At 40.0% G+C, this 13,486-nt stretch overlaps 1 protein-coding gene across 1 annotated transcript in view; it reads right to left on the reverse strand.

Moving 5' to 3' along the window:
• Window positions 1-415: 415 nt before the first annotated feature.
• Window positions 416-13,486, reverse strand: part of LOC134542941 (SET domain-containing protein SmydA-8-like) — a 29,805-nt gene continuing 16,734 nt past the window's right edge. Inside the window, exons 5-7 of the mRNA XM_063387554.1 lie at window positions 11,724-11,997; window positions 7,839-8,051; window positions 416-2,433 (exon numbers count right to left, since the gene is read on the reverse strand). Coding sequence (XP_063243624.1) covers window positions 2,123-2,433; window positions 7,839-8,051; window positions 11,724-11,997 — 798 coding nt within the window. The 3' untranslated portion in view covers window positions 416-2,122. The remainder of the gene's footprint in view (window positions 2,434-7,838; window positions 8,052-11,723; window positions 11,998-13,486) is intronic.

Genomic DNA, 13,486 nt, shown 5'->3' on the forward strand with positions numbered 1-13,486 from the left:
TATGTATGCAAATATTTGATGACAGTATAAAGTGGTTTGTAATGTCTAAACTATCCTAATTTTTTTTATATGGCCATTGGCAGTATTCTATTATTGAGCATGGAGTCAGTAATGTATCAACATGCCTGTAGTATACTTTGGTTAAGATTGAAGATATAATTGCTTAAACTATTAAATCAGGATTAAACCAGGTACAGTATTTATAAAACTATAAAATTAATTTTGTATCTATCTTATGAATATCAAAATTCATATTTGCCATATGAAAATTTTATATTATTATAAGTAGCTTGTCTTCGTTTAGTCAACCAGTTTGCTAAGTGTCAATATGGAGAAATGGTGTGATACAGGAAGCAAATGCTGGAATAGAATAAAGAGTGGTAAATGGCTTTAAATAAAATGGAGAAAGTTTCTGTAGAAACTTTCATTTTTATTAACTGGTTTATTATATTTCTGTTAAATCTCTATTGTCATTTATTATATTTTTTATGGTGTAATTACACATTACAATTTTCATTTTATTAATAAACTTTTAATGTGTTCACTTTGTTGAAAGCAGGTAATCTCAACTTTCAATCAACAAACAAATTCTATCACTAATATTTGAATAGACCTTTTCCATTGCAGAACATTATTCAGCAACAATGGACAATGACAGTGGAAAGAACAACACAAACAAATAGATGTCCACAGTACAAAATCAATTTTACAGACATAATAATCAACAGAAATTGTTGCAACAGACAAATGGGTAGGAAAAGCAGTACTGAAGAACACAAATGATAACACTGGGTGCACCTATATAAGCACAGATTAAGATGAAAAATCCTTGTCAATAAATAAAAAACTTAACTGTCAACAACTGTTCAAAAATTACAAACCAATAAAAAAAAATTTCTGTAACAGTGATATGAATCATTATCATACATACACAGTACACACAATAGACAGCAAGCGTTAACAAAGTTTACAGAGAAAACAACAAAGAATTCAATACTTCATACCATAGGAAATCCTTCAAAAGGTCAGGAAATGTTATTGGAACAGATTAAAGTCATCTGAGGAGGAAGCAGAATTAAACCATTAATTGCTTTCTTTTGTTTACCAAATTTTTCAATGATAAATATTCTGGACAAATACTTTTCAATTATCAGATTCAGAATTATGTTCATTTACTGGAAGTCTTTCAAAATTCTTAAAGTCAATTTTCATCTTGGAAGAGCTGGGTACTAAAACTTAATATGCGGCACTTTTTACACAATAAAGAAAACCACAATTGTAATCTTATTCAAATACATTTTTATTAACGTTTAGTAGTAGGAACTCGTTTATAATTTACAATTAAGAAGAATAGTTTCTACAAATAACCAGTTTCTTACCCATAACATTTTCACTGTACTGTATATTCACATTAATCTCTTTAAAAAAAAAAAAATTTAAGTTACATTTCATCAACAGTAGTATTGATTTAATTTGATAATACGTATAATAGTACAGTACATGTTTCGTGAGGTAAGGGTGGCGTTGAACCTTTCAGTTTTTATATTTAGTTTTCTTACATGGTGGAGCTAGTCTTAGGTTGCAAGACGACTTCACGGCTCAGATGTAAAACAGTGTCCAGAAGTACTGTATATTAACATTAATCTCTTAAAAAAAATTTGTAAGTTACATTGGATCAACAGTAGTGTTGAATTAATTTGATAGTATAACAGTACAGTAAATGTTTCGTGAGGTGAGGGTGGTGTTGAACCTTTTGGTTGTTATATTTAGTTTTCTTAAACGGTGGAGCTAGTCTTAAGTTGCAAGACGACCTCACGGGCTCGGATGTAAAAACGGGAAGCCTACAACTCGCGTAGTTCCGGTTCCCTACCAACGTTCGTGCAGCTTCGGATTTCTCTCGAAAAAATTTAAATTAAAAAAAAAAATCGAAGGGTTAGGTTGGGTTGGGTCAGGTCAGTTACAACATGCTTGTTTTCCATTGGAAACTCCTGATTTAGCGGCTGAAGTGTGGCGTTAATACCAGAACGCAAAACTTCGGAAAAATTCTTGCAGGGAACCGAAACTACGTGAGTTTGTTGGCTTCCCGACGTAGAACGGCGTGAAGGAGCACGGCACGGCAGCGCTACTTGTCGCGGCATCGGCGACGCGGGCGGGAGCGGCCCCCGACGGCCGCTAGGGCGGCGGCGTGCTCCTGAGCGTGCTCCACCTCTTGCGCGCTGGCGCGGAGCGCGCGGAGCTCGCTCATGGCCGCGCGGGCCAGGGCGCCCTCGGGGCTGGCATGCGGCTCGTACACCAGGTGGCCCAGCGCCTCGCGCAGCAACGCCTCGGCCTCGCGCAGCGTGGCCAGCAGTCCGTCGCTGTCCACGTCGCCGCCCTGGAACTGCTTGGTCGCGAGCCGCGCCAGCGGGCCCTGCAGCTCGTACAGCGTGATGCCTGCGCGCACGCGCACGCACGCATACACACACGTGTCAGGCGGGAGAGCCAGCACGACCAGGGGCGCAACAACAGGGGGGGGGGGGGCAAGGGTATTTTGCCCCCCCCCCCCCCCCCCCCCTTCCCTCTGAAACCTTGAAGTTGGCGGCAAACGGGGGCAAAGAAAATGCTGCGTAATCCATTGGCGTAGCTATGTTCATAAAGTTGGGGGGGGGGGGGGGGGACAAATAATGATTTTGATGTCATTTAAACCCATTCCCCTCTTACTAAGACGGGGGGTCCGGGGGTCCTCCACCAGAAAATTTTGGTTTTAAAAGTGCAAAATAGTGCTTTTTAAGCAGTTTTTGTATCTAACCATTGGATACATCGATGTTAAAATTATTATTGTTTCCTTAAGATAAAATTTGAGTGTGAAGAAATTACAAATAAAGTTGGGCAGAATAATATTATAAAATAAAAATATCAGTGTCTAGAAAGTTGGGGGGGGGGGGACAGTCCCCTCCACCCAAAAAGTTCAGGGGGACACGTCCTCCCTGTCCCCCTCCACCCCCCCCCCCCGGTTCCTACGCCCCTGGTGTAATCAATTTTTAGATAATAAAACTGCTTAAATAGCACCATTTTCCACCTTCAAATACAATTTTTCCCGGGGGAGGACCGGACCACCCACTTCAATAGGAGGGATCGATGATTCATTAAAAAAAGGATATTGCCCCCCCCCCTCCCCCCCGCACACCTTTGGAAATTTAGTTGTTGCGCCCCTGAGTACAACCATGACAGGGAAACAAACCTCATCGATAAAACCCCGGTAAATATGTAGTTGGGCGATATGTGTTAATTTTTTTTAAATCCGAAAATACTTTTATTCTGTGCTCTTTAACCTCATCTTTTCATTAAACCCAGCGGAGATAAGAAATTACAAATACTTTAGGAGATATCAAATTTTTTAATTTTCATCACAATACCTGTGCATTCATGCAGCATACACAATTGTTTCTTGTTTACTTGTACCCGCCTCTTAACTTAAGTGAGTTTTTAACGTTTCAAATTTTAATTTTTTATTTGTTGTTTGGCTATTGTTGCGTAGTAATAAGTAATTACGTGAGTTCCTACTGTTCATCCTTTGTCCCGGTTTGTTAGGTCAGGTCAGTTACATTATAAATACCTACTTTAAAACTAAACAACCATTATTTTTAATGTCTGCTTAGTTTAAAAGTATTTATAATGTAACTGACCTGACCTAGTTGACCTTTTTAATTAATTAGGCATTCACGAACACACGGCAAAATAAAAAATTGTAAATGTCGAATGATTGCACAGGTCTTGTATTGCAAAATAAGAACGGCGATATCTCCTAAAGTATTTGTAATTTCTTATCTCCGCCGGGTTTTATGAAAAGAGGAAGTTAAAAAGCATGGAATAAAAGTATTTTTGGAATTTAAAATTATTTTTTTTAACAAATATTGCCCAACTACATATTTACCAGAACCCCCGTTAATACAAAACTCTCATTATTACAAAACGTCCTCACGGTCCCTAGAAATTTGTTTACTGCAAAAGTATGGTTGTTATGTAATCCAAAGCTGTTTTTGTTCCAAAGCAAAAGAAAATTACTTGTAGTAAAGGATGGTTAGTACAAATATCCCATGATAATTTAAAGAAACAATTTTAAGTTTCAACTAAAATTAATACTTATGCCATTGCTTTGGTTCATTTTAGTTTGGGGGGGGGGGGGGGGGGAAAGCTTGGAAATGTTAATTCTTCTAAAATGATGGTAATTTTTTATTTTTGTAGGTAATAATCTAGACCTTTGCTTTATTTTTCAGTAGCGTATTAAATCCCTTTAAGTGTGATACAGGAGAAAATTATTTTTTGAGCTTCTCGTGGAAGCTGTAATAAATAGGTATGTATTTTACAATTCCCTAAAAAAAAAAAATAAAAAAAAAATAACTGTAGGCCTATACTATTATGAAATTATATAAAAATTGAAATTACATATTGTTATTGTTTGGGTAAGACAAACCGTGTTATTGAAAAGTGGCAAAATTATGGTCCCTTTATGTTTATTTTTTTGAAATTTTACTGTATATCATTCTTATGAGCAAGTTTTCTTTATAGTTGAATTTTAAAATAAACATTGCCACACTAAAATATCAGGGAATAGTAAACTTTTATAACTCCAACGTGATGATATTGTGTATTAAAACAAGTTTAATGGGTTCACCAAGCTGATCATTCACCGTCAAAGGGTTTTTGTAAACAAGGAGCAAAGAGCGCGGCAGTTAGAAAATTTGTAACAAATCTTCACAATCTGTTGTTTAGTAAAATTGTTTTTAATAATTTTTGTTATTCACTTTGTTATTGTTTGGTACCAGGGACCCTGCTCCTCAATGAAAGAGGTTGAATCCAGAAAAATGTTTCCCCTTCCATTTTGAGCTGGATATGTCTTTGACAACAGTTTTATTCTGGAATCACAATAGCCCGGCAGTGGCGGTGCGAAGATTACTAACCAATCATGTTTGACACAACTATAACGTCAGCGCCCCAAAAATGGCGAAAGCGACAGAACTATAGAAATATTTTCTATTTCCTTCCCGTTTACAGCATTACTGAAACAGGTGTCAGAATATTTTATTCAAAAGATGGTTAAACTGGTCAGATGACGACTCAATTATTATTGTATTTTTAAGGTGCTTTGCCAGCACAGGACCACTGTGAACAATGCGTTAAACGCTATTAACATTTAATATAGCCCGATGACTTTCGGGGCCCGTCTTTTTCAGTCCATCTGGCATTACTTAATTTAAGGCCCAGAGCCATATAGAATAATGTATTCATCATACGTAGTTCTTTGTCCACTCTTCAAGTGGTGATAGTGTTCTCGCAGGCATATGATTTAGGGTTTGTTTTTCACGTAGTGTCACTGGGGGATAGCCACTTCGTCGCGTGTCGTATGGGCTGAATTTGTGTAATCTTGTTTTGTTTGTACATAAATATTTCAATGCAGTGCGTCATTAGCACCTGTCCCGTTAATCATAGGACCTAAGGCCAGAGGGTGCTTAAGTATCCATCGACAGCATTAAGCTCGTCACCTTGTGGTCACTAATAAAAGGCCGCTTCGAGCCGTGGATCCAGTACTAGGATAGGCCACGTCTCAGGCAGCGCGTGCATGAGGGACATTTACAAATAAAAAACAATCACGTCAGGATTACCGTAATTACGATTCCGTAATTAGTGACCTTCATTAGAATAGCATCCCCCCCCCCCCCCCCGTGGACTTCCTCGGTCCGGCCAATACCATCTGTTTCCGATCACGTGGCGAACACCATAACTTGAGACGAGTCTCAGCTCTTCCAGCGGACTAAGCTCGCAAGATCGGCAATGGAAGGTAATTGGCGCCTACACTTACAACCCTCATCAATTGGCGGAAGACTGACAGGTCATCAGTTCAAAACATATAGATAAAAAAAAAAAAAAATTGGTTGTCTGTAAAGTCGGTTTACGGACGATAGTTTAAGGTGACAACGTCACAACAAAACATTGATGAAATGTTTGCATACTTTTATGAATAAAATTGAATCATTTTTATCGAATTATCATTATTTCGTATGGATACAAAGAAGGAGTGAAATGAAATCTACAATTTAATTGATAAATTTTTCGATTATTTGCACTCATTAATTCAAATATGTTTATTACTTTAACGAAGAGATTATTTTAACTATACATTTTATACATGTTTGCTATTTAACTTCTTCCAATCTGTGTTATTCTGTCGAGGATAGGATGACGATAGGAAAAGTAGGAAACGAACGGGAGTGTTTCAAGTTTAATGTGTCTCGAAACAGTCAAATCGATGGTTGTTCCAATCGAGGGGAAGAGAGATAGATGCGGCGCAAGCGTACAATGAGCGTAACGGGACACAGCGTAACGGGACAACGAGTGTTACGGGACACTTTTTCGTGCGTGCAGCCGGCGTTCATCGATTTATTAGACGTTGTCACGTCAAAAAAAAAAAAACTGGCAAGCATTGATGGCTGTCATACGTTTGGTGTGTATGTAACAGCAAGAATTATGTACAATAGGTAGAGACCCAGACATTTCTCGGATTCTTCTGGCCTCAGGATAGAATTCAAAGTTATAGATGTGCTCGACCCATGTTTACTTTCCCATTGGTTTATTTTATTAGCGAGAAAATTTTTATCCTTGTTATTCGGCACTACCTGATTCGTTTACTTCTATCCTAGCTGGACATCATTGGCTCACGGTCGTAGAGGGGCGTGTCCACACAACTGCGTGCTAATAACTAGAGACCCGGAAAATTCGCGGGTTCAATGACCTCCAGGATCGACTCCAATATCCTCTACACACTCGGGCAAATGCCAACTGTTCATTGGCTGCTGACTTGCGAGTCGTCTCGACTGGGTGGCCCTGTGATTCGACACTTCTACATATGAGTGATGGGTCTCTAATTGGCCCACACAGTCCTCCAGATTAACAGTGAACCAATGGCAGAAGCAGCACTAAGGTATAATTATTTGAATTTTAGCAAAACACGAAATGAACCCGCGAATTTTTCGGGTCTCTACTAATAACTAGGGACACCTGTATTTCGCGAATACATTTCGTGTCAAGGTATTTCACAAAATACTGCAGCTTTTCTCCTGTGGTTATTGGCTGAGGTCGGTGAGAGGTGTCGTCCCGCTCTTGACGGGGCCAACGAGAATGTGGTCACCGTACTGCTGCACCCTCACAATTTGCCATGACTCTTAGAAAAAGCTACAGTGTTTTGTGAAATACCTTGACATGAAATGAAATCGCGAAATACAGGTGTCCCTACTAATAACGAACACAGAGCGAGAGTGCGAAGGTTTGCGTTCTAGCTTGCGACTAAGTGAATGCGCGAAATTTCCGGGTCTCTGACAATAGGTAATTATTTATTGTTCGGGTTGCCGTGCGGGGGGTGTGAACCGCTAGTGCTCGCACCTTTGAATATATCTACTGTATAGAAGTCGCGAGTGGATAGGATTTACTCTACGTTTTTCAGGAGCGTATGATGAGCAGCTTGGGAACTTCACCGCTGCAGTGCGCTGCCGTAACGCCCTGTATCGTCTTAGTTGTTATTTACACGTTAGAGCGCAGCACTGTCGCCCGCTGTCATTCCCCGCACCCCCCCATCCATCATTCACTGCAGCTCGAGGTCGTTCAACGGGAGGGGGAAGGGGTGTTTGAAGAGTTCCGACACTTGTCCGCTAGGGACCACCACAAGTCGATGCCCTAGAGATGTGTGGCGAGTGCGGCGGTGAATTAACCAACTACCTCAAAACCGTATTGGAAATGTTAACCTGGGCTGGCGACTTCTATACAGTATATATATATATATTCAAAGCTCGCACGGACCCACCCACCGGCGAGGCGCGAGATGCCCGGCTCCAGCGCCTTGACGACGGGCAGCAGGTCGCGGCACAGCTCGACCTTCCTGGCGAGCGCCCTCCTGCCGGGGCTGGGGTCGTCGCGGTACGCGGCCACCAGGCTCTGCTTCAGCTCGAGCAGCGCGTGGTGGTGCGGCGCCAGGGAGCGCGACAGGCGCGCCAGCAGCGCCTCCATGTCCCGGGCGCTGCCTGCCGACACAGACACATCAGTGGAACCACACATCACTTAACAAGCCACGACTTAGAACTGTCATAACTTAGAAAACTTGAAAAAAAATCCACGTAACTTAGAAACAAACAACTCAGAAATGTCATAACTTAGAAAACTTGAAAAAAATCCGCGTAACTTAGAAACACAACTTAGAAATATCATAACTTAGAAACACACAACTCAGAACTGTCATAACTTAGAAAACTTGGAAAAAATCCACGTAACTTAGAAACACACAACTCAGAAAGATCATAACTTAGAAACACACAACTTAGAACTGTCATAACTTAGACAACTTGAAAAATCCACGTAACTTAGAAACACACAACTTAGAAAGATCATAACTTAGAAACACACAACTCAGAACTGTCATAACTCAGAAACACGCAACGCGGAACCACACAACTTAGAAACGTCATAACGTAGAAAGTCACAAATTAGAACTATCACAACTTAGAAACACACAACTTAGAACTGTCATAACTTAGAAACACGCAACGCATAACCACACAAATTAGAAACGTCATAACATAGAAAGTCATAACTTAGAAAATTCTAAGTTAGTTTCTAAGTTGTGTGTTTCTAAGTTATGACAGCACCCCCTGGCGGGCTACTAGCTGCCTGAACAATCTTGGAACAAAAAAAAAGGGGGGGGGGGGGGGGGGGTTGTCTATAAAGTCGGTTTACGGACGATAATTTTTACGTGATAACGTCATAAAAAAAACATTGATGAAAAATTGCATACTTTTTAACTTTGAAATATTATTTACAGTTTTTTTTGCAAATTTAATTTAAATAATTTGTTTAAATACAATCACGAACAATTAGTTATAGAAATAAACTGAAATCAAAACAATTTCAATAAATTGTTAATTTGAAATGACGAAATTGGACAAATGAAACTATTTTTTTTTTAATTGCTGCTTTTAAAAGACTGCCTTAACCTGTTTGATATTATAGAAGATTTTCTCGCACGGTGGTTGGCCGGTTCTTGCACGCTCGGCTCAGGCGTAATGTGACAATGAGTCATGCTTTTTCGTGCGTGCAGCCGGCGTTCATCGATTTATAAGACGTTATCACGTCAATATATATATATATATAAAATCAGCTATACTATCGTGTTTGCATGCATATAGAATATGAACGACAGCAGACAGTATCCTTATAGATATACCCCAAAATACTATTTCTGTTCATGACTCAATTAATTGTCCTGTGATAATTATTTTAAGTTTTTGTAGCAATTGCAAGAGAACTTAAGATTAGAGGATTTATTTCATAATACGTCTGTGAAGGCGTCGGAGTGTGTGTATTTCTTCGATGCAGCACCCAGGACGCTGCCCTTCAGCTCCCCTCCCCTTCCTCCTCCTGCCGCAGAGGACCGCCGCCTTGCATTTGAATTGCCTCGCACTGTGTGCGAGCATCGCACTGATAAAGTAGTTATGGTTCAGAAGAGTTCAGTAGGTATTTTAGAGTGGGTGATTGGGTTGTTTCGGGGTCGATGTTAGGGCAGGCCTTGGTAGTTACGCCGAGATTGGTATTTCATTGGTAAGAGACCACGGGAGTATGTAGAGTCCAGCATGCCACGAGCTTGGAAAGTTGCTTACTATTAGTGCGACAAGAAACAAAAGACCCTTTTCGTGTCTGCACAAGTTCTTTTGCTAGTTGTCGCATTATATAGGCCATGGACGATTCATTATTCCTGAATTGTGCTGTGTGTTTCCATCTCCAATGACCTTACTGTCAACAAGACTTTGAGATAGGAAAAAAGCAACTATATGGCCATGGTCTCGCACGTTCTGGTTATTTAATTTTCACTTCTGTTATTAATATTTTGTGCTACTTATCCTAATTGCTTGGTTGCAGTTTATGAATAGTAAATTTGTTAAATATCTAGTGACAAAAATCCTGACCAAACAAAAATACAAATGAGTTATATCGTGATAAAATTTGCAGGACGTGCCCTTAAACAATATACAAGTTGTAAAAAAACTCAGGGTCAAGCTGAAAACAGCCGACAGGCCAATTAATAGAGGTTATGTGTATGTGTGTGTGACTACACACAGATAAAGATATAGACACAGGCATTTTCCAAAATGTTCAAAAATCCTAAAAATCCTCACCCTGAATCAAATTATTAGATACTTTATTTGCTGTTTGGCTATCATAAATTTTGCTACACAATTCTGAATAGCCCTTCTAACATTTCAAAATAAAACAACCCATTCTACATTTTTGGGAACAAAAAATTCTTTGCATGATTTACGGGGCCAAATTTTAAAGCAGGTAACTTTGTGAGTAGGTATCTACCTGAAAATTTGTAATCACAGTATCTTATAATTTGGTGCAGGGTAAAGATTGTGATAGTTTTAGAAAACTCCTTGAAAACTACAACATTAGTGACTGATGGGTTTTGGTGGAATTTACCCCCTCCTTCTGCCCAGAGAAAGTCATGACAAAAAAAAATTGCGATATTTTGGTGAAGGCAGTAATTTTTTCTGTGAGGCAGGGTGAACTGTCACAACTCCTGGAACAACAAGCCACGCAGGAAGTGACTCATGTTGAGATTTATAATTGTTGTTGACGTTAATTTTTGAATACTTAAATTATAATTTTTTTCTATTTAAATTTTTTTTGCATATCTCCCTTGAAAAATGTTCCTGTATCCATCCCGAATCGACATTTTAATTTATTATTTTGACGTGACAACGTCTAATAAATCGATGATCGCCGGCTGCACGCATGAAAAAGTGTCCCGTTACGCACATAGTCCCGTTAAACACATTGTCCCGTTACGCACATTGTCCCGTTACACACATTGTCCCGTTACGCTCATTGTACGCTTGCGCCGCATCTATCTCTCTTCCACTCGATTGGAACAACCATCGATTTGACTTTTTCGAGGCACATCAAACTTGAAACACTCCCATTCGTTTCCTACTTTTCCTATCATCGTCCTATCCTTAACCGGATAACACAGATTGGAAGAAGTTAAATAGCAAACATGTACAAAAGTTGTAGTCAAAATAATCTGTTCTTTAAAGTTATAAACATATTTTAAATTAATGAGTGCAGATAAAAGTAAATTTATCAATTAAATTGTAAGATTTCATTTCACTCCTTCTTTGCATCCGTACGAAATAGTGATGATTCAATAAAAAAATGATTCAATTTTATTCATAAAAGTATGCAATCATTTCATCAATGTTTTGTCATGACGTCTCGTTAAACTATCGTCCGTAAACCGACTTTACAGATGACCAATTTTTTTATTCAATACCAGGGGCGCAACAACAAGGGGGGGGGAAGGGTATTTTGCCCCCCCGTCCCCCCTCTGAAACCTTGAAGTGGGGGCAAACGGGGGCAAAGAAAGTGCTGTGTGATAAATTTTTAGATAATAAAACTGCTTAAATAGCACCATTTTCCACCTTGAAATAACAAATTTTCCTTGGGGAGTACCCCCCGGACCCCCCCCCCCCCCGGTTAAATAGGGGGGGATCGATGATTCTTTATAAAAAGGGTATATTGCCCCCCTTTTGGAAATTTAGTTGTTGCGCCCCTGTTCAATACCGCAATCAATTGGGCAGTCAGCGCTCGGCTTGAGTTATCGGACGAGGCGGGGAACAGAGGCGGAAGGTGATCGCGGTCACCTCGGTCGACGTCCTCCACCAAGTCCACGGCGCGCGCGACGGCGGTCCTCACGAGCCCCGGGCGGTAGTCGGCCCCGCAGCGGCCGCAGCGCCAGTCGCCGTCGCGCTCCAAGGGGTCGACGGCCGTCACCATGCCCGCCTCCTCACCATGGGGGCAGCGGTGGCACAGCAGCGAGCTGAGGTGCGTGCCCAGCTCGGAGGGGTCGCGGCAGCGCGCGCAGCGGCACTCGAAGTACTTGCCCTCGCGTAGGTGCTCGCGTCGCTCGGCCGTGCCCTGCGTCGTGGGGTTCCGTACAAGCTTAGGAGGAGTGGTACCATCAATCAATTTGCTTCTAATAATTATGAATTTTTTATTGCACATGATTATATATATAATCTCACAACACATCCACTATTAACTGTTTATAAAATGATCCGTCTGCCAAAGAAGTCCTTAGTTAATGGTTTTTATTAACTAAGAGGCAACTTTTTCATGTCAGTTCTAGCATGTAGCCTACTGAAAGTGTACTAACTAATCGCACATAGCCTCATTCTTAAAAATCTAGATTTAGTATTTCAAAAGTATTGAAAAACCTATTAAATTAAAGGGATCTAAGATGCGGAATACATACGAACCGTTCATCCAAAACTGTATTGAGTAAATACCAGGAAAATTTACCTTCAAGTGTTGTTTAGAAGAATTTAAATATCTGCAAAAACAAGAAATATTATAAGAAAAATAATTTAAGCTCATTATGCAGTGTATAGGTATTTTTTTTTGCACACATGACCATCATTTTCCCTATGTTTCCCAATATAACTTTCAAAATCATCTCACGGAAACACTGACTTTTGAATTTGTTCACTTTTTATATTCCAGCTGACCCTGATTTTGGTCAAATTTTTTTGATTAAATGTTAATTTGTAAGTTCATGCAGTTCATACAACATATATTAATGGACAGTTGTGCATTGAAGAATTGTCAGCTTTGCAACTGCACATAACATGCATCATGGTAGATAATGATTGATGTAAAGGGGGGTCGCAAGGTGGTTGAGTGACAGGAAACAAGGTGGGACGTTTCCACGAGTCAGTTGGTTTTTCTTGGAGTACTTCCATCTACCCTACCCTTTCATTCCATCTAAGCTCCATACTCATCTGATCGCCATTTCATGCCTCAGATGACCCTGATGTTGACGAGACGGTAAGTCATTAATCGCTCATCAAATCATTGCACGCAGCTGGTAGAGAGCTATGTAGTCAGAACTACGACCTGCAATTATATTTATATTTTTTTCTGTTGTCGACAACAAAGTTGTTTTGAGATGAACACATGCCAGGGAAATTTGGGCAGTAAGGGCATCATCTTGTCACGAGAAAGCATAACAGATTGGTCTTGGAGTGATTTAGGGGAAACCAAGGTCAAAAAAAGTTCTTCAGTTCCTGTGGAACGCGAGTGGAGCGCAGCAGACGAAACTCGTTGACACGAGGGAAGGGGAATTTCTCCCTTGAACACATTCAGCATACAATCATTTTTAACCCAAAACTTTTCTTTGTGTAACATAATTTTGCCAAGAGCATACCATAATTATGATTTGACATACAATAACTATGGTTCCGCATACAGTAATTATGGTTCGGCATACCATAATTATGGTTCCGCACACAGTAACTATTGTTCCATATACCATAACTATGGTTCCGCATACCATAGTTATGGTTCGGCATACCATAATTATAGTTTGGCGTACCATAATTATGGTACAGCATTCGACAATTATGTG

The sequence above is a fragment of the Bacillus rossius genome (assembly GCF_032445375.1).
Source record: "Bacillus rossius redtenbacheri isolate Brsri chromosome 9 unlocalized genomic scaffold, Brsri_v3 Brsri_v3_scf9_2, whole genome shotgun sequence".
Classification (NCBI taxonomy): domain Eukaryota; kingdom Metazoa; phylum Arthropoda; class Insecta; order Phasmatodea; family Bacillidae; genus Bacillus; species Bacillus rossius.